The sequence below is a fragment of the Micropterus dolomieu genome, linkage group LG08 (genome assembly GCF_021292245.1).
Source record: "Micropterus dolomieu isolate WLL.071019.BEF.003 ecotype Adirondacks linkage group LG08, ASM2129224v1, whole genome shotgun sequence".
In the NCBI taxonomy this organism is placed as follows: Eukaryota; Metazoa; Chordata; class Actinopteri; order Centrarchiformes; family Centrarchidae; genus Micropterus; species Micropterus dolomieu.
This window is the reverse complement of record NC_060157.1, coordinates 12,177,673-12,199,969: the sequence shown is the minus strand read 5'-3', so window position 1 is coordinate 12,199,969 and position 22,297 is coordinate 12,177,673. Positions and strand designations below refer to the sequence as shown.

The 22,297-nt window shown below is 37.7% G+C and overlaps 1 protein-coding gene across 1 annotated transcript in view; it reads left to right on the top strand.

The window, feature by feature from the left end:
- scara5 (scavenger receptor class A, member 5 (putative)) overlaps positions 1-22,297 on the top strand; it is a 45,656-nt gene that overhangs the window by 7,374 nt on the left and 15,985 nt on the right. The window contains exons 6-8 of the mRNA XM_046055528.1: positions 4,079-4,159; positions 7,603-7,710; positions 14,982-15,047. Of these exons, the coding sequence (XP_045911484.1) occupies positions 4,079-4,159; positions 7,603-7,710; positions 14,982-15,047 (255 nt within the window). The remainder of the gene's footprint in view (positions 1-4,078; positions 4,160-7,602; positions 7,711-14,981; positions 15,048-22,297) is intronic.

Below are 22,297 nucleotides of genomic sequence, written 5' to 3'. Positions count from 1 at the left end.
AAATGTATTTTATAAAAGAAAGAGGAAAACAAATATCAACAAAGCATAGAGACCAAGTGGGGAATACCTTTCTTGGTCTGCTGACTGTATGTCCCTCTTGTTTGCAGTGAAGGTGATCCATTTAGCACATTTTCTGGGAAATACCTTCTCAAGGAAATTGTTCGCTTTCCAACCCCTATATCGCTTATGTTGATTCATTCTTGAAGACTAGGATATTCCATTTTTATACACGTTTTTTAGGAATTGTTATTTTTGCAGGCAACCCAGAACATTTCTCATCCAAGAAACAACATAGTCTTCCACAATATCACATTACCAGAAGATGTGAGAATATTTAGCATGTATGTGTAGTATAAAGTATGGAGTTTTTAATATGTAGCCTGATGAAAAAACTAATTGAATTCTTCAATTCAACCAAAGTTGCTAGCCTTGCAATATTAAAACTAGAAACAACAACCCATAACGCAACACTCTCTGTAGTACTCTCTGCATTTAAAAAGAACTGATCTGAAAAATTGGCTAGTCCTGAAATATAAGATGACACCCACCTTTTTAAACATAATTTCCAGAAAGAATGTTGTATTCTATTTTGACAAATATGGTAAATATCTCTGTGTTACAAAATCACTTTGTAAAGCCAAGGCACTTTGTAGAAAGCCTCTGCTCTAAATCCTCGATCAGAATGAATCACTTTTCAACACAACCCTGTCATCTTACATTAGGGACATACATCGAACTCCTTCTGACCACAGTTTTGTCCATCTGTTTTTGTTATAAAAGCTGTATCTACAAACAACATAAACCCTGATAATGCCTTGTGTCATTCATCATAGTGATTAATTTTACAACACACTCCTTATCTCACCTTACACATGGTCTCCGATGTTGGATGGAGGCGACTGCACTCTACTCTATTGTTGCATTCTTGGACTCAGTGCTGTCAGATGTTTTCAGACTGATCCTGGAGGAGCCATGGGCTTGTTATTGTTGAAATACTGTCAACTGGACCAACATGGGACTCTGAAAGCCAGGAGATTAATAATGTGAAGCTTTGCTAAAACAAGCTATTACCAAGGACGCAGTTTCTTCAGGACCACCAGGGTGAACTGTCTTCTACATAGCTGAGACATGCAGACATTACAGTACTTTTGAGAACCTTGCAAATTTATTCTCCAAACTATAACTTTAAAAGCAGATAATTGGGTTTTTAGGACTTGAATAGCCAGATATTTTGTAAAGTGATGCCAGTAAACTTAGGTTTGAGTGAACGTGTTAAAAGAGGTTCAGAGGTCAATTGTGAGTCCAGATTTCTCTCCACAAAGGGCTCACTCACTGCTGTTGAAAACAAACTTTGGGGTGTTATTTAAGGTTTTTCTCACTTGCTTTGATACATTTCTCAAATCATCCCGAACATTTGCAAAACAGGAAGTGCATTTCTCGAAACATGTCGAACAAACAGCACAAGAGAGTGGATTACGTGCAAAAGCCCACAACTTGCTCAAAATCCTTTGTCTATCTCTCAAAAGCAAATCTTTGTTATGAACATGTCAGCGCCATCAGAAGGACAAGTCCTTGTGTCATTGTTTAGGAACAAGATAGTCAGAATGTTTAGTCATGTTATCAATATAACAGTGTACTCTGTGTTTTCTTATGCACTTTTTCACTATGGCATATCAATTTCAACAGTATAAAGTAATACATTGCAAGAGATTGGACAGTTCACAGTTACGTTTTTACTGTTCGTACTGTAATTTGTTGACAGACTATGTCATTATGATGCAGAAAAGGTCTAAAGGTCTAAGCGCAGTGTTGCTACTGTAGTATGTTGGGATTTGTTTTTGTCTATTCATATTTTGTATATGCACCATGGTCTGTACAAAACAACACTGACAACATGTTCAGCCATTTTGCATGTAGTGACTTTTGCAATGAACTAATGCCTATGTTTTAGGGGGTAAGATAATTCAACAGAGAACCGGTATAATACATTGTGATCAGCATGATGAATGTAGGAAACAGCAGACAATTGTACATAATCATTTGCATCAATATGTTAAAGCATTTGCAATATGTTCAAAACAATGTTTTTATGTTCTAATTCCTGTGACCACAGATGATTTGCGCCAGTGTCTGTACCTAACATCACAATAAATAAAGAAAAGACAAGGGAGAAAACGATAGCGTCTTAATCAGTGGGAAGTGGAAACAGGTGTCTTCATGGGCCACAAAATTTGTACCTGACCTTATCCGACCTGAACAGATCTTACCTCTCAGCTGCTAGCGTGGCTATGCCCATACACAGTATAATATTGTATGTATAAAATTGCCTATAGTGACTTGCAACTTTCTTAAAGTAACAGGCACAAAGATTCACATGATGAACCACTTAATTTGTTGTGTTTTAACAGATGCAACTGACTACAACTGCAACATCTGCTGTTCATGTTATATTGTTGACTGGACCCCATGGGTCATGGGTTTACATTAAGCAGATTAAATCCTAACCATAATACAAAGTTAACTATGGCTGCAACTAATGATTATTTTCATTATAAATGAACCTGCCGGTTATTTTCCTGACTAATCATTAATCATTCCCATCACGTTTTGTCCAACCAACACCACAAAATCCAGAGGTATTTGGTTTTCTAGAATTAGAAAATCCTCACAATGAAGAAGCTGAAAATGATTAAACTAATTAGTCAAAATTGTTTCTGATTGTTTTTCTATTGCTCGACTAATGATTTCAGTCCTACACTTAACCCTAATTCTAACCATAACCTGACATCCATGAGAGTCCTCACTTTAAACAATCAGATTGTGCTCCTGGCCTTGCAAGCAAACAAATACAAGAACACACACAAACACAGGAGTAGTACACACCCAGCCTCCCCCTTAATGTGACCTTTTCACAGTGTCATGACCTGAAACCACCAGATAAGTGTGTGCAGTTGCGCAGCCACTCGAGGCAGCAGTAGGCAGATCTGTATCTCAAAACCAGTCAGCAGCTTCTCAGTATCAGAAACTTGAAAATTAAGAACATTTGAGCTCTGAAGCATCAGGACCACTGGACATGTGCTGGACAATAACAAACACCAAATTTCTATGCATTCCCACAAGCTGTGTTGTGGTCCACCTTGTTAAACATGTGGTTCCCATTGCAGCCAGACCTCTCTCTCTCTCTCTCTCTTACTCTCTCTCTATTTCACTCACTATTTGGCTTTTTTCACTCACTTTCTCCAAGTACAACAAACTGTTGGATTGTAAGACCCAGGTTGGCCATCATTTTGGCTGCTATGTCACTGTGTGTGTGTGTGTGTGTGTTTTTGTTTTACTATGTTTGAAGGGTCCATAAACTAGGATTTACTATACTTGTGGGGACAGAATAGCTTTGTGGCTACCTAAATGCTGGACCCCACAAGGTTAAAGGGCTGTTTGAGGGTTAAGCATGTAGTTGTGATGGTTAAGGTTAGCTAGTAAGACAAATGTGAAAAATGTTAAATATGACAAGCATTTGATAATGATTATAAAATTATCTGCAGGAATTATAGGCTCACATGTTGCTCTCTGAAACTTATTTAAGCCCATTTTGTTTCCTTTTCAAGGGAGAATCTACACGATTCTTTCCTTCCTTGATTGTAACAATAAAGACACTCAATGTGGACTGAGTGCTTTTATTTCTCTACTTTTTCATTCCAAACAAATCCCTGTAGCAGCTTCTCTTTCTCTCCAGGGGAGGACTATTCAGAACAGGAAAAGTAACGTTAAAATAATTATTGTCATGGTTGTCAGTTATTACTTATTAAAGTAAATGGATTTTTAAGAATCTAGATGCAGCCATTATAGAAACTCCATTTTTTTGTTGAAACCTATATATATAAAACTGTACACTGCTGCAACTTCAACTAGACTTTTACTAAATCCTAATGAATGAATGATTCTGCAATTAGGAAAGCTGGATTTATGTGTTTGCATTAAGTGTCCTTTTTTCTTTTACTGAAAAGTAGAACTTTACTGAGTTAGTATCACCAATGCATCATGTCATCAATTATGACCATATTTGTGTTTCTTTCTGCAGGTCCTCCAGGGCCAAAGGGAGAGAAGGGTGACACTGGACCACTGGGTCCCGCCGGGGCTCCTGGGTTGACAGGCCTGAGAGGTGACACAACCAGACTACCATTCATCAGTTATTGAATTGCATAAAAAGTTGAGATTATCAAATGCAGCACGTGTTGTGTCTGTCTGTGAAGATGGAGGGGAGCATTCTGATGGCCCTAAGGTTTAGGCGCACACGACCGCACGTCCTTGGTTTGATTGAAGCTGTTTATACTGTTATATAAATAACCCATGCCTGGCTCTAGCTATATATTTGATGGACATATATAAGAGTGGCTCAACTAATACTCAGCAAGAAAGTGAATAAACTATTCAGTTCAATCCATCTAGATAGATAGATAGAAAAACGTGGTAAAAAGCCACAAAAATGCCACCCACTGCAAAGAAATCCCCAACCACAGTTGTTGGAAATGCTGTGCTTACAGTTATTGAAGTATCTTAAATCTTTGTAAAACATGTAAGGAAGGAAATATCTGCAATTTCTGGTTGGTAAAACAATTTCTGATTTAATGAATGTGAATCAGAGGTACACAAGCACAGTGTCTAATAATGTCTGGATTTCTGATTTACTCCTTTGTGTCATTGCACTGGTTTTTGGATAGGTTTTACAAGCCCACAGGACATAAAATGTACTCAGCCTATACATGTCCAATGTAAACACCAAATTTTGAGTTACAAGCCTTTTATATGCAAGAGGTTCTAGGTTTAAGTGACATGAAAGGTGAAAATCTAGCTACGTTTTACACAAAACAGGCTTTGGCTGGTGTTCTTACCTCTGCTTTTGTGACTGCTTTCAGTTGTATTAATAATGCAGTGAGCACAGAGAATAAAAATTAGAAACCCCCCTAAGAAAACAAGGACCCAGATTTTGGATGGGGATTTATTTTCAGATGGGGTGTGGACATTGCCAGTGGTACGGTTCATCTGTCTATGTCTTGCAGGTAATTCCACCAAAAATCACAACATGATCCCTCATCCAGACAGAATTGGCACCACACTGACTATTTTTCATACATAATGTGAGATACAAACAACGACAATATGAATCGAGATGATTTTGGGACCCTTTCCACCTTGGAACCTCTTGAATCATCACCCTTCAGCTCCTCCCCTGTCATCATCTATCCCACATTCACGGGCTGATGAACTGCAGCTCTCACATGACATTTCCAAGAAGCATTATCTTCCTGCTGAAAGGGACCCCACCACCATCACTTTCCAAGTGAAAAATAATAATTTCTAACTGTAGGGAAGAAGGAAAAGTGCATGTTTCATAGTTAGCAGGAAAACATAGCGAACTGAAGCTACAAGGAGTACGTAGCTCATTTTTTGTTTGGTTGTATCTTGAAAATCACCATATATTTGTAAAACGGAATTCAAACTAGCCGGTGGACAACACACACACCTTCAAAAACAGCATGTAAGCAGTGGGACAGTCAACCTTTCTGTTGAATCCTGGTTAAATATGATTTTATTTATTAGTAAAAATGACATGAAAAAATAAATGATAAATGGCAAAAAATACACACATTAATGCTTATTTATAGGCAATCTTCTCAAAGGGAACATTAGAATTCAGGTTAAGTGCTTACTAATAGAGGTCTAAATGGGTCCAGAAGTTTGGACCTGATCTGACATAGACCTGTGGAAGTACGAGTCCCATGTACATATATTAATTTTTTAGAAAGACACACATAATTCAAAGTCAAGTTCATTTTCATTCAAATAAATACAGGGGCCAGTCATTTCCCTAAACTATTATTCTCATTATCTATGTATACTTGACACAACGCGCCACCACATTTTCATTCAAAACTTATTACACTACATTGCAAAAGTAGCTTAATTATGAACTAAAAAAGAAAATAAGTAGGCATTCTTTAAGGAATTCAGCCAACTGCTTAATTTCAGTTCCTTTTCAACACAACCCCTGATATAGCCCCCAAAGTAAACACATCATGTCAGTCATTTGGCACATAATTTGGCTTACCTGGCTACATCTTGTTTTCTGTCTACTTGGACTTTGGCTTACCTGGACTACATCCTTTTAACATTCTCCAGTTCACTTTTAACTCACAAATCAGAAAACTGCTGTGTTGAGAGAGACTGCAATTCTTTGACTGGGCAGTGGCACAGAAGGCCGGTTTGTAAGAAGTGAGGGCAATCCGCAAACAGGGATACAAATTCTCGCTTGTCAACGAGGCACAAGCATTGATTTTTATGGCACTCATGTGAGAGAAGCTGGATTCTCAGGCGAAAACAGCAGCATGCAAAGGAGGGCTTTCATCATCAATAATGCATGTTTGTGATTGACACAGGACTGCTCTGCTGGTTTGAAGAATTTATTTTAGCAAAAATGTTGTAAAGTTTTTATTCATTTGTAAACAGAACTGATTGGCGGGCCGGAGTTGGCCTAGCTGAAGAGGCCTGGTGTACAGATTATTGAAAAAGCTGCAGTGAAAGTACAAAGGGAAGTTGTGATGATGTGTAGAAGACAAAACTAAATGTTGATTTAAAAAAATTACCCATGCTATTAACAGGTCTACATAATCTGTTTGAATGCAGTGCATGTACTTGTGTTACTCCATTTGCAGTGAAGCCAAAAGAATCTGTCATTATATCCAGGCTCTAAAATCCTTTTGGACTTGTTGAACGATATGGTTGGACTATCCTGCAGAACACAAAGAACACTTCTGCACTGCTTCCAAAATATGATTGATTGACCTTTTTCCCAGTGGGTGTCTGAGGAGGGAGTTATTGACCCTTTACAGCAAAGAGACAGAACACCATATAAAACATTCATCCATCATTAGTTTATTTTGAGTTTTGGCTCAAATGCATTCAGTCTAATTATTTCATTCAGATTGCTGAGTAGTCACAACAGTGTAATCAGAGCGTATCAGTGTACAGTGACATTGAAAAAGATTGTGCTTGCTTTAACAGTGCCCGTTGTGTGCCGCAGGCAATGGAGTTTGCTGGAAAATCTGAAGGATTGTTTTATGGAACAGAATTAAAGATGCAATTCTTCCAGTGTCTGCAAGCGTTCAGAGGTTAAAACAGTGACAGATGAAAGACTAATGTTAACATCACTTCCTTGTATCTTCGTTTAATGATGTCGGGGATAGACAGAGGACAGGAAACAACAAAGCTTATTGGAAACATGATCAAAAAGACATCACATGCTTACTTTTTTTTAAATCAAATTGCTCTACCGCAATTTGATTAGGATATAGGCTTGCAATGATATAGACATTACTATATTGCTTCCTTATTGGCACAACATGCCATTTTATTGAATGGAGGATTTTTACTTAAGATGCTAATTAAAAGGAGTTCAGAAATTTTTTATTTAGTGGCACTCATCAGAACCAACTCCCGCTGATGTATTTAGTGGAGTTACTCTAAAACTGCCAGGAAACAAAGATGTATTTTAAAATAGAGCGATTATAATTATGATCTGTGTTACGATCTGTGTTTGTCTTTCAGGTTTTACAGGAGAAAAGGGGATCCAGGGCCCTCGGGGAGTCAAAGGGCCTGTTGGGGCCGATGGTGTTCAGGGAGAAAAAGGAGAAGTTGGGCCTGTTGGTCCTAGAGGTATGTCTTTCATCTCTCATATTAATCACTTCATGTTTTAAATGTTCATATTTATAGCTTATGCACTCTATCAAAATATTTTTGCTCATTTCTGGCTTGATCCATTGAGGTCATGGCCAAGAACGTTCATCTAGAAAACGTATGGAAGAACAAGAACATTAACAACACAGATTTGTTATTAAAATCAGAGGACATTATAATAATCACAAAATATGAGGGAGTGTGTACTTTATGGGGCAACAGTAGTTGTCACATTAAAGTGAGTTATTTACTCACTCACCCAACAACATCATTAACAAGTCAGTAGAAAAAGCCTGTTACTCCCAGCAGTCTTGTCACCGTGTTCACAGCTTAAATCATTTCAGAATTTCAAACTGAGAAATTCTCTTCTCACTTCTCAAACGGCTGCATGAGACAATTCTGCCGGAGAAGAAAAATCCATACCAAGAATTCTTTAACACAAACAAACCGTTTGCACATCTTCCATCACTAAGGTGACAGGTGACACTGTTTTCTTTTTATGTTTTGCCATGGAAGCTATAATTGCTTAGCTGCCCATATCTTCCTTTTTTATTCCAAGGAAACAGCTGTCTGTGCCAATTAGATCAGTATTCAGCTGTCTTAAATGAGTCAGTGCGAGAAAATATTTAACCACATATAGTCATTCATCTGTAAAACACCGAAGGACAGTTGTTTACTATTTTCCTCACATTTTTAAAGGTAACAGAATGCCGTGTGTGTGTGTGTGTGTGTGTGTGTGAACATAGTGAGCCCAATGCCTCACGGAGTGTGTAAGTAGGCCAATCATTTTTATATTCTGTATGATGTAAAATCCATAATGAGTATTTAATGGTGTTAAAACAGCTGACTATACCATTATACATTGTAAAAGAGTATTAGCAAATTCTTCATTCTTTTCCATTACACTATAAATATATTTCTTTGACACAAGCATTCACATTTTTCAAGTCAACATGAGAATAATCTGCTACAACACAGATGGAATTTCAGATTTTCACTGAACACACGATACCTTGATGACCTAGTGCTACGATCTCTTTCTTTCTATTCTCGTTTTCTCTGACCTTCCTTCCATCCATTTTTCCAGATAAGTCAACATCTACATAAATCCCTGGGGTGTTGATGTTTCCACTCTGGCATCACCAGCTGGACAGTGCCAACGATAACAAAAACTCTGACACACACAGGGTACTGTAACACAGCCATGACTAATATGATAAGGCGCTGCAATCTTTTTTATGTGTATGCATTTGTGTGTTTAGCCAACAGCTGTTGCCGATCAGAGTTTGGTTTGGCTGAAATGTCCACTGTTGGAGTCCCACAGTCCCTATGTTTGCCAGTAGCTCTCAAAATCTTGGACCAGGCTGATCAGTTGTCTGCTAAGTGTGCAAATGCACTTGGTTGTTATGGCTCATCACCAGACTCCACTCTAGTTTTGGTGCATTTTGAAAAGAGGTACCTATTGCTGATTGGTGTTCTGCCCTTTCTCGGCATGTAGGTGCAGTGATTTTCCAATAAGAAGACAGCTCTTGGACTGTACCAGAAGTAATTGTGAAACTGTGAAAACAGTATTGGACAATAAATTCAACTATTGATTACAAATCAGAAAAAGATAAGATACCATTAGAATTAAACCAATGGTATTGCAGAAATGAATTTGTACAGTAATAAGGAAACTGGATTTACTGAAATAGCTGTTAGATTTGTTACATTGTCCCTTATGCCAGGAAAAAAAAGTAGCAAGTATCAAGATCAGAAAAGATCAACTTTAAAAGCCTTGTCACACCAGAAAGGGGCACAGCGTAGTTGGTGCACTGTTGTAGCCGGCAAGCTAACTGCTAACATAATGAAATGAACATACTACTACTGCTAGTCACACGCTCACTTGCCATGCCTTGTATTTCTCACGCTAAGTTAAGAGATAACGTCCTCTAAGTTGTCCCGCTATATTAAATTAATGGAAGATTATTTTGTGGTGAGTTCATAGCTTTCTCTGTAGCCTACTAAATGCCAGAGCCGTTAAGTTGATCAAAAATTAAAATGTGTTCTTTCCTACCTGGAAACACGTTCGTTACCAGGCAACATGGATGCGCGTACACACACTGAGTGGAAGTTGGAAGCGCAAGACCCGATGGATGCGGTAACTGTAGGTTGTTTTTTTTTTTTTAGCATTTTCATTTTAGATTCCTGGATGAAATCACTTTCCTGTGATCAATGAGTGAGAGCGGCTGATGTTGGGGAGTGTAGCCAAATCATAGACTGAATATAAAAAGAGCCAAATACGTGCTAAATTATTACTGATGCAGTCAAAAACTCTTCAACCTCTTTGCAACCAGAAGCTTTGGCTTTTTAGCCAGTGGTGAGCAAAGTAACATAGGTCTATTCAGATGCTTTAAAAAAAATAAAAGTACCAATACCTCACTGTAAAAATACTCTGCAAGTACTGCATTGAAAAAGTTAAGTAAAAGTATGTAAGTAGGCTATAAGCAGGAAAATGTAGAAGTGGCCAATTAAAAATAAAAGTATCCAAAGCAGAAAGAAAAATGTCCCATATGACTGTATATTGTTATATATTATATCATCAGATTATTATTCCTCATACATTAATGTAGTTGGTTGAGGTTGAACTATTTTGTATCAGACTGCAATTAATGATTATTTTTATTTTAATCAGCTGATTATTTTCCCCATTAATTGATTGTAATAAATTCTGAAAATAGTGAGAAATGTTGTCACAGTTCCCTAAGTGACACCTTCACAATGCTTTGTTTGTCAGTGCAAACCTCAAAATGTCTAAAAAAACATTAAAATAATAAAGTAAAAGCAGCAAATCTTTACATTTGTGAAGCTGGAACCATGAAATGTTTTTACATAGAAAAAATGACTGATAGCAAAACAGTTGCCAATTAATTATTAGCCTAACTGATGTAGTTCTACTACCTGGACTTCTATAAACTGTTGTTTTTTAACTCTTCATACGTTTTATGTGTAAAAAGCTTATTTTTTTAGAGCCACAGGGCTCTAAGTGGGAGCCCCCTACCCTTGTCATCAAGGCATTAAATGTGCAACAAACAATTAATTAACAATTACCTACAATGTTGTATTGGCAACACATTAGCTAACAATGGCTAGCATAATGGCTTTTTCATGGCTGCGCTCCATTGACTATAATGTAAAAAGAGTTGTTGTCTTGCTTTTTTTGGCTGTATGGTGGCTGTATGGTCAACGCTGTTCCTGGGTCACTTGTAATAGTTAGTCGCTACCCAGAGAGGTTAAAAGGAGAAGTACGATTTATTCTCTTTCCAAAACCTAAAATAAATCCAGAAAAATGTCAGCTGTGGATTGTTCGTAATGTAATGTTAGTTAGCTAACGCTAGCTAACTTGCTACTGAATGTAACGTAATAAAGCCCTACTGTTCTGCTTTTTAATGACTGTAAAATGAACAGAGGCCTACCCAGCTTTACAAGAACAGTGTTGATGCTTAATATCGTTGTCTTTTGTCTCAATCGTCGGGGGATGCTGTGGTTCACTTGTACTGTGTGATCGGTAGGCTTTAGCTTCTATCTTTCATTTCTTTCTCTTCTGTTTGACTCAGTTTGAGAGCCTAAAGACAACCTTCAAATGTACAATGCAACTGCAAAACTGTCTGCTTCTTTCTGAGATCACTTTTTCCAACAAATTAGACAATATTTCTCCAGCAAGTGCAGTAATAGACAGTAGCAGCGCAGTCAGTTTGTCTGACTTAGCAACAGCAACTAAGGGGGGCGGGGCTTAGCGAAGGGTCAATTGTTAAGGAACTCTGCCTGTAGTGGTTGCTATTAGCAACAGAAAGTTCACTGAAAACTTTTTCTTCTCCAAACAACTTGTATTTTCTAGCTTTTTAATGAAAAAAAAAAACTTGTGTAACACCTGTGTTTGGTTTGATCAGTGTAACGTGTCAAAACGGGCAAGAGGAATTTGTCTTTTGTTGCAAATCAGAGCTTGCATGTTGTAATTGGTATAGGAGGCCTCAGATTTATTTGGAGTAAACAGAAGAAAACATGGACAATTAGCAGCAACAATAGCCACCATGGCTGAACATACATGAAAAGAGTGCCACCCACAAACAATGCTAGCAATGGCAACAATGTTTGATTGACAAGTTAATTATGTGAAGAGTAGCCTACACTAGAAAGCTTTTTTTAAGAAAACAAGAATCTTTGTGGATGTTTGGTCATCTATACTCTGGCAGTTTTTAACAATGTCTGTGTGTGCTTTCACCCATCTGGGGTCTGGTTGCGGGTTTAACAAACCAGTGAAGGGTGACGAGTTTGTAGAATTTCTGGTGTGAACTGGGCCTCAGCAAAAGGCAGTTTCTCAGCTGCGGAGGGAGGAGGGATACTGAAAGCTTGTTAAAACAGCACTGGGAAGCTTCAAGGTTTCTTTTTATAGGTGAGTGGTGGGTAGACTAAGCAGGGAGTGCATTATGCTTTTACTTTCATTGTAAAAATTTAAATATTGTCATCTCCTAATTCTTATTCAAAGCTGCATTAATGTTTTGGTCACTTGGCCAGTTGTATAATTTCTCATCCAATCAAGCAACTTTACTGAGAGTCGTGTTTTTGATGAATTTTATATTCATGTGATGATTATAAGTCCAGTTTTCACTCCCATTTTAACATTGTTTTGGTCTCCACAAACTACTGAGAAAAACATCTGGGTTTTCAGCTGCTAAATTGCCCACTATGTTCACCTGTTGCTAACTTTGTTCCTTAGCGTACACTGGGTTTATCAGAGCTTTTCACTGTAAACAGCTGTAAAACAAAAACAATGAGCTAAAAAGCTCCAGAGTTTGGTGATTCCCAGAATAAACAGTCATTTGACATCAAGACTAAGAGGCTACAGTATACAAATACTAATGTTTAGCTTTTTAACATACCAGAATTTGCTAATTAGCACTGAAAACAAAGTAGCCTACAGCCTGGGCTTATGGGAACGTCATTATTTTTGCAGGCATTTATGATATCCTGATAGTCTTTACTAATAGAAAAATTTTACCTGATCATTTTCACCCAAAGTCATTAGGAATGCCTGTACAAAATGTAATGGCGGTGCATCCATTAGTTGTTGAGATATTTCAATTTGAACAAAATACATGGATCAACAGACTCACTTTTCCATCCATACAGCCATGCCGCTTATGTGGCTAAAACTGTTAATGAGTGAAGTTTCAAGTACTTAAATTACAGTTATCCATAGCTGCATTCAGAGCCAACAGCATGCAATTTAAAATTACTTTTAAATCAAATGCATCTTTAGTCTCTTGTGGCTCAGCAGTAGCTTACCAGTGTGTTTGGGTTTTTCACGCAGTGTTATTTAGTTGTTAAGGATGTGGTCAAGATGGAGGTGACACTGACAACTGAGGGCGTCACATGCAGGGTGTGGCGTTAGCTACACTACTCAGAAATGGACACACACATACAGTAACACATGGTTAACGGAACAGACTACCACTTCGGCTGGCAAATGCCCTGTGGTCTTTGACGTGAAAAAAAAAGTCAAATTAAAGGTGGGATAAATGCCCACTTGAGGCTGATCCTCTTATAGCTTCATGGCAAAAACAGACTTGTGGTTTCAATCCTCATGGCTGAAAATTAGCAACAATTGGCACTGAAACAGACCCTCTCCTGTTTTGGAGGTTATTTCTAAGAGTTTGGAATAGAATCATATTTTGAAATGAAAACATATGAGAAATAGTCATATCCATGCTACTGATTGGAGGGAGGTGTTGTGCGTAAACGTACTGTAATTTAGCAGAAACCACAAATGAGAGGATTTTTACTTACGTTGATTTATTAGCTTTGCATCGTATTAACTTTTCCAACATGCAAACAGCTACACTGTAAAGTTGCTCCAAGAATTTACCTTGACACTGGTACCTTTATTTCAGTCCCAAATATCTGTTTTCAATACTTCGTCTTCTCTCTCTTTCTTTTTCCTCTCTTTCAACCTCATTCACCTCCAGCCACCGCAGAAAAAATATTTAACTACAGCTTTTAGAGGTAAATTAAGCACCAGACGCAGGGTGGGTATCCTCTAATTTTACATTTTATGCCTATATCACAAAGCAAGATTACAGGACTGACTATTTCAGAGGCCTTTTCTGAAAATATACAAAGGAGTACAAAGGAGAGGAAATGGGTGTGAGGTTTTAAAATTTTAACCTGTTGAGCTGCTCCTCTGTTATTTCAGTTACACACACATTTCTGCCCCTTTGCGTGGTTTTCACTGTAGTACACATAACTTTTGGTTGCGAAGACCCATTCAGACACACCGGAACCACTGCTTCAAGGTCACACCAAAACCTTTCCTGTGACAAATACCCACATGGCCAATAGAAACGAGGCTTCCAGGCAGGCACGGAAGGAAAAATTGAGGAAAAGCTTATGGTGTGTGTGTGTGTGTGTGTGTGTGTGTGTGTCTGAATTACCTTAATTGAATAATACAAGTTGTACTCTTGTTGTGAGACCTCAGGAGGAAAGCCCTATCTTGGTAACATGTTTCTAACCATGTAGGCAACTCAGGTGTGTTTCAACAGGTAGCTTGTACACAGGTAATATGTGTGGCCTATATGATAAACATAGCTACAAGTTTTTAAGTCCTCTGCGACTTACCCTAACACCTAGTCAGATATGTGCTGAAACCAGTGGCAGGCACAGCTCAAATCACGTTGTGTCCTAAAGGACCTTGGGTATTGGGTCTTGAATTTAATTGGATATCATTAGTGTATTGTTAATATGATTGAGGTTCCTTTGGGGTGGCTGTGGCTGTGGCTCAGGAGGTAGAGCGGGTGGGCCATTAATTGGAAGGTTGGTGGTTCAATCCCTGGCTCCCCCTGGTTGCATTTTGGGCAAGATACTGAACCCCGATTTGCCCTTGGCGGCTATTCTGCCAGTGTATGAATTAGTGTGAATGTTAGTAAAAGTGCTTTGAGTGGTCGAAAAGACTAGAAAGGCGCTATACAAATACAGAGCATTTACTTTGTGTGCCATGAGTTTTTTTTTTTACTTACAAACTGAGTGAAAAACACTATAAACCTCACATTTTTGTCATGTTTGACGTTGATATTTCAGTACTCAGCATATTATACATTGATTGTGTCCTTAGGCCCAGGCTAAGTTCTGGTAAGAGTTACATTTTGCCGATTCAGATGTTATTTTTGCTCGGTGAAGTCTGTATGATTTTTTTGTTTTTAATTTTTTTTCTGCAGGTGACAGAGGAGAGAGAGGATTTAAGGGTGAGAAGGGGGAGCGAGGAGACCGAGGAGAGAAAACAGGTAAGAGCTGAAAAAGAACTGAGCGTATTGAAATGGAAATTGTTATTGCATTCAAAAACAGTGTTTCTGTTCCTGCACCCCTTTCAGAGCAGATTTTTGCCTTTGCCTTCCAAAATGCGTAGGTTACAAAAAGTATTTCATTTGATTGATTGTTAATTTGCCACTTTGGTCAAGGATTGGTTACGTTTGGGCAATTGAATTAAGGAACCGTTTTAAGGAACTGTCACCCATGTCCAAATCACTCACTCAATGGCTTTTCTGACCTGACATGAACTTCCTAATATGATAATTCACACGGCCACAAGAGGTCCTTGTCAGGTAAATATAAGGTTGTTTCAAACATTTTTAGACTGGACCAGTGCTGCTTTTAGGGTGAAAACGGTCTCAGAAAAGGGCAAAAGTATTTACTCTTCTTCAGCCGCCCACAAAGAGTCTCTCCTAGTTAATAAAATTTTTCCATCTGTTTGAACAAATAAAATACGTGTATGAGTTATGTTAGCCTGCATAGTTTGCATTGGAAATGTTTTCAGTGAATAGTTACAATTCACCTTGGTTTGCGATCTTCCACGGTCCTTGACAGGGTTTCAAATGAGGAACAGTAAAAAGAAATTACCCCAATTTTATTCTAATAGTACATTTTTCTCTCGCCATTTTTCTCTCACCTGTACGTTCTTGACTGTTCGACTTGAACACGCTTAATAACAACAAAACAGAAAAGCAAAGCTGGAAGATTTTTTTTTTTTTAAACATTAACTTAAATTCCCTAAAATAATAACATCCTGTAAAGAATGCCAAGTCTCTCTTTTGGTTGAATAATGTGCTGCTTCCCGCTGCAGACAGACTGGTATGGAGTCAGTTAATCCAATATGGTTAAACAGTAAAGTGAACATGTTCTGCTAAAAGATTCAACTCTGAAATTAAGTGTTTTATAGACTTTATTGCAGAAAAGCATGTTGGAACGCCCTAAGTTATTCCCACTAATTAGTGTTGTAACAAAGCACTGTTACAATTCCAGTGACACTGTTTTATAGGGTTTCCACTGTCTTATTCTTCAGCAATGCTCACAGACATAGAAATTTCAAATACACATTGAAAATGTATTTTGGGTAATAAAGATACAACAATGTTGAGGCTTTTTCTCTGCTTCCACTCCCAACACAGTTTTCTGACTGTTCTCAACTTTCTTTAGGATGCATTTTAAGTGATGGTATCCTCGTGTAAAGAACAACATCAGCAGAAATGTATTTTACATATATTGTAAATCAAGACACCACAGCAGATGTCTGAAATAGTTATATTCTCTGTCCATGACCGATAAGAGGTAGTGGGAGAAAAGTAGTCCCAGTTGTTTCTCTCCTGTATTAACATACATCAAAAAGATAAGCATGCAATTTTCTATAAAATATAATAATTTATTTCTTAGGAAAATTAGATGATGTATCTGTGACTGAAATGTGCTGCAATTGAAATACTTGAGCGGCACAAACCAGGGTTTGGGGAGAAGCTAGCTTCATACAGACGTTGTAGACTGATTGCTTTGAAAGTATGTTAATTTGAGAAGAGGTCCCGAAATTATAAAACTTAAATAACTTTGATTTTACAAAAATTATTCGAAGCACCATCCAATTAAACAGTATGGGTAAATTCTATGAATAATCTACCGTTAAAATTTAGTTTTATATTGAGTGTTATGTTAAGTAAAATGCAGTCCAGCTGCACTGTCACTCAAAGTAAAGAAAAACCTCCAGGGCACCACTGCTATAATGCAAGCACATATATCAGTGCATATGATCCAAAACCAACAGTTAATACAAGAACAAAAATTTATGAGCTGATGACTTTATGGGCCTCATACATCTCTGCCCCACCTGATATCCTGTGCAAAGAACTGTGCAAAGTTTAAAGGCTCAATAGATCTGCTTTTCTTTTCTCACAGTTTCCGACACACGATGAAGGTCCACATGGCTTAACGTACATCAAAAGTATTTAAAAACCATTGTGTGTATGCATCTGTCATGGTAGTAAGCTGAAACCTCATGCAAAACCCCAAATCTGGATTCAGGTAGAAAGAAAAGAACATTAATGACCCCGAAACCTCAAATATTATTCTTCCTTTGTTACATCACCCTGGTTGTTCTCCATATGATGAGCAATGGAGTGGTGTTCACATCAAATAGAGTCAATCTCTCGACCATCTAAATGCTGTTTCTCCCCATTAGAGAGCTGTCACATCATTTACAAGACACGGATCTTTGAGGTTTCAGAGAAAGAAAGACTGACTGCAACCACATGCTGTTGGCTGTTAGATATATCTAACCTCCATGTCGTGCACCTTTCTGTCACAAACTTTATGTGGCTGACGGATGCCTCAGATCTTTTTACACTTCAAAGCATGCAGTGCATACCTGTATGATCCCTTACCAGAACGAGCACCAGAGTGACCCAAGACCACTAAAGTTTTGTCTGCATATGTCCACACATGTTGGGTGTTACCACAAAATTATCCTGTCATACAGGACGTGATGTCACTGAAAGGATCAGAATCTTTAGCTCTGTTGAAAGCCTCGACAGCGCAAAAACATGTAAAAAAGAGCAAATGGACCCCAGATTGAAGTCATTTGTGATACTTGGAGAGAGAGAGAGAGGTCTTTCATCTGTGTAAAACAATTTTCTTCTATTTAATGATCTTTTAATTGACAATTAAGTCTCTTAAGTCACCAGAAACATACTTAAAGTGAAAAGGAAGAAAAGGAGAAAATAAAAAACAGGAAAACAAATAGAGAAAGAACAAGTTTTTTACTTCACCCATGCGAACCTTGTAGAGGATTGTCTCTAATGCCTCGAGCAAAATCTGTATTTCTGATTTCTTGACATGCAGTGTTTCTGGTCTCTGTATTTGTCTCCATATTTATGTAAATAAATAAGTAGCATTTTACATCCAATGTAAAGTCTATAAACTGCTAAGCTGCATATTGACTGCATGGTCTTTAGTCTTCAAACCAGTAACAATTGTATGTCAAGCTTTCAGTTCTTACACGGCACATTTAGTTTACGTGGGGGGTCCGACAAGATGGCGGTGTGATAAGAGTGTTATACCAAGCTCTGTGGCCAGTCCACTGATAATATCAATTAGCTGATAGAACTAAATAGGATTTTCTGTGTTTAGTGGGTTGATTACATGCAAAGATGCCAAAGTCCACTTAAAAAAAAGACTCGTTAAGTATCACAAACATTTAAATACTTACAAATACAAATACAAATCTTTTTATTTTAATCGGCTGCATTTCCTGTTCATAAATACAAATTAAAAATAAACATTTTTTTTGTCACAAAGGAAGTCCAACAGTTCATTGAATTGATTCCAAAGGCTATAAAAACTATTAATAAATGCAGTCGACAGCAAGCACGGGCTGCTGTAGAAGTAGTAGTTAAACTTTTATAGTGGCTGTATGTCAACACAGATGCACTATTTTCTACTTGCTTCTGGTCTTTATAAATATATAAATAAGTTGGTTATCTTATTATCAGTGAGTTTTGGAAGGAGGCAGAAAAACAAACGATTGGTTTGAGGTTCCCACAGACCAGTGAGCCAAACATCAACAAGGAGCTCGCCATGTAAACATCCCCAAATCCAACAAAGAGCAGGATAAAGATGATGCTGCAGCTCCAAACCAAAATCCATAATACTAACTGATGGAAGTACTAGGTGTTAGCGGGGCTTTTTTTTAATGTAACCTACCCCACAAACTAATGCATGTAATGTAAGGTGGTCCTTGACTTGGAAGTACTACTGTAGGTTTAGTTAGCTGGACCTGCAAAAAAAGTGGCTGATATAAGAGCAACACACTTTAATCCATTAACATTGGTGTATATTCCTGTGAATGTTTCCATTATTCCCTCAACATGGCACATGGACAGATAAGAATATCATAAGCTGTAACATATCATGGCCTGAAATATGTCCAACATTAGTTCGGGCTAAAGTTCAACAATTTGTCTATTATAATTCCTGAAAGAAATTTTCCCATGTGTATTTGACTTGTAACAAAGCACCTAATATGCTTTTCATTTCTGGGGCATTGCAAAATTTTGTGTAATTTTCACTTGACAGTTGACATATTACAAGAGAGATTGGAAGTGATAAGTACATACACACACAACCAAACACATACACACAGCTCTTATACTTTCAGAGGACAGCTGACACTTTGATCTCCAGGGTCCAACTTTAAGTGTTGTGGTTTTAATGTTTGACAGGCTGTTTTTACAGTGGATTTGTGCAGCTACAGGGATCCAAATATAAATGATTTAACTGATTGCTTTAAACTCTAGTAAGAAATTTATTTTCACCCTGGAATTGGGGTTCATGAAAACACTGTATTATTATTTTTATATGGAGGTTCATCTGACGCCAAGCTAAAGGCTGTACTTCGTGTCACCCTCCAACACCAATAGTGATGAACAGATCAGACAATATATATTTATTTTTCACTCCTCAGTTCTCCCTTAATTATGTTGAAATACCCCTTACTTAGTTTTTATTATTTATATTCACTTTATTTGTTGAATCCAATTATTCGTTGCAGGAACAGAACAACCCAGCTCCCCCACAGTGTAGTTTAATCTAATTTTATTCATTTGTAATTTCATGCTTTTAATACTCACGCTGAACACAATAAAACAGTATGGTGATGAATCAGTCTTTGCTTTGATTTTACAATTTCAGAATCAGACCCAGTTGGACCCTTTCATGGTGATATCATCATTGGACAGAGCTAGGCTAGCTGTTTCCCCCTGCTTCCAGTCGTTATACTAAGCTAAGCTAAGTGGTAGCTGGCTGAAGCCTTATATTTACCGAACAGATGTGAGAGGGGTATCGACCCTTTCATCTAACACTTGGCAGAAAAGCAAATAAGGGTATTTCTAAATCATTTTGAATGTAAAAAGAAATATCACATTAGAGGCACAAACTAGAACTATTTCGAATTGTTCTTGTATGCTTGCCAAATTTTGAGTGTGCATGTACACTAGCCGAGAAAATCTAATTAGAAACAACTACACCTTTACATTGCAATAGTCAAAAGAAGAAAACATTAAAGCGACTAGAAGAGCAAACAATGTGAAAGACAGAAACCTCTGAGTTTCAAGGAAAACATTTTATGAACAGATGGAGCTAGTTAACTGCGATCCTGAAGCCATTCAGTTCTGTCCAGTCCAAACTCTTCCTGTCTGCCAGATAAACATTAGTAATACAGGATCACTCCATGTTCTGGCCTTCTTCAGGTATTGACAAGCTGGTGCTGCAGGTCCCCTGGCCTCTGAGGCTTGAACCACTTGGACGACCCCCAACACTTGGAGCTCACTTGTCTAGTTTTCCCTGGACAAAAACTCATGCAGCTCATATTCATTTCCCCACTTTCACAAAAAAAGGGTCAAGGCTTGTTATGAAATGTCATATTTTTATCCAAATTAGGGAGTTTCTCCCTTCTTTATGGTGAACCACTTTGTTGGTAGCTGTCAGACTGTGGAGAGACTGGATAAGTTAGTGACCGGGTTCTTTGACTTTTTGCATAATTACTTAAAGACATGTTTATTTTGATCACTAACTTTGTTATTGCGCACAAGCTTCTTGACAGAAAAAGTTATTGACTACATAAATTTAAGTTCTAAGTAATAAGTTGGATTCAGGTTCTTGAAGCTTAGTTTCCACCACAGCAATAACAGATAAATTAATTTTCTTATATTTTGATCCAAAAATGAAATTTGTGGTTTTGACATTTTGTTATTATGTGATATTTATATAACACAGTTTTGAAACAAGAGTGAATAACACCAGAAAATATTTTCATCAAACAATGTCCTGCCCTACAGTTGCTATGTCTATAAAAGGGACACTATTTTCCCATGTTTTGTGTCTCTGTGACTAATTGGGACAACATTTTTTTAAAACTGATCCAGTATTGAGCGAGTGTGATGCTTGCCGGCAATTGCGCGTACATCCACTAAAGTGCTTGTTTTTGCTATTGACAGGCTTAGATTGTTGTTGTAAGTGTCTGACACAATCAATCTCAGGTTTGGTTGGAATTGTAAAGAACAATAAAGAACAGAGCAAAGTCGCTAACGTTAACCTAAACCTGTATATAGTAGCATCCAGGACTGGCTTCCACACATTGGAGAAATACAGGAGCAGTGCTGACTCCTTAACTCAACTTTTACTAACATAATTTGAAACCCTACAAATAATGTAGTACTGATTATGTAGGTACTGTAAGTAGTAAGCTAGTTTGCCAGACCTGCTAACATTTGCACTGTCTAATCCATTCCTTACACTTTTGCTTGTCTAAGGGTTTAGGAAGGCTAAAGAGAAAGTGCCCTTCAAACTCTTTAAATACGACCTATCTAAAATATTAAATAACTACAGCCTCATACACACAGTTTCAGCATCTGCAGTGCCTAGTTATGATTGCTAAACTATGATTGGACAATTGCTGTTCAGGAGATTGCGTTGCTTTTATTGTTTAATGCATTTTCAACCACATTGCTGTTGTCAGATGAAAACCTTCTTGAAAACCTAATTTCTGCTTGGAGACAATGCATGTACACCATTATCCAAAGGGTTCTGAGAACATCTTATGAGCCTCAGAAATCAGAAAATATTGGATCTAACCATAGTGCAGTGTTTCTTAAATTTGAAAAAAATTTAATTGAAAGCATGAAAGGCATCAACGCCAACACTGCTTTCATGATGCAGAACAGAACTAATTGCCTGTAGTGTTGAGAAGCTGCATTGTTATCCAACATCTTGGCTACATGATTTTTTTCACAATAAAATGATTGATTTACTTTAACACTCTCGCCATTCATCTGCCTGATTTCCACAAAAATAAATAAAGTACACTTCCACCAGTTTAACATAATTCAGCACAATTCCAACAATTCACAGTCCATCTCTTCATGGCAGAGATATGTATGTCTGTGAAGTTTGCTTGTATGGTTCTCATTATCTCTGAAGACTGAAGTCTACATGTGCTGCCTTCATCCAGAACCTTTCCTCTCCTTCCTCCTCCTCCTCTTCTCCCCAGAGTATCTCATTTGCACAGAGGGGAGCCTCAGGCATTTTATAGAGAGGAGGGGATGAAGGGCTAAGATAGAAAAAGATGAATATAGTTAGGATGTGGAAAAGTGCTGAGTCATGTGGATTCTCAGGCGTATTCAAATGTGAAGAATGATAGGGAAGGAGTAGTGGCCTT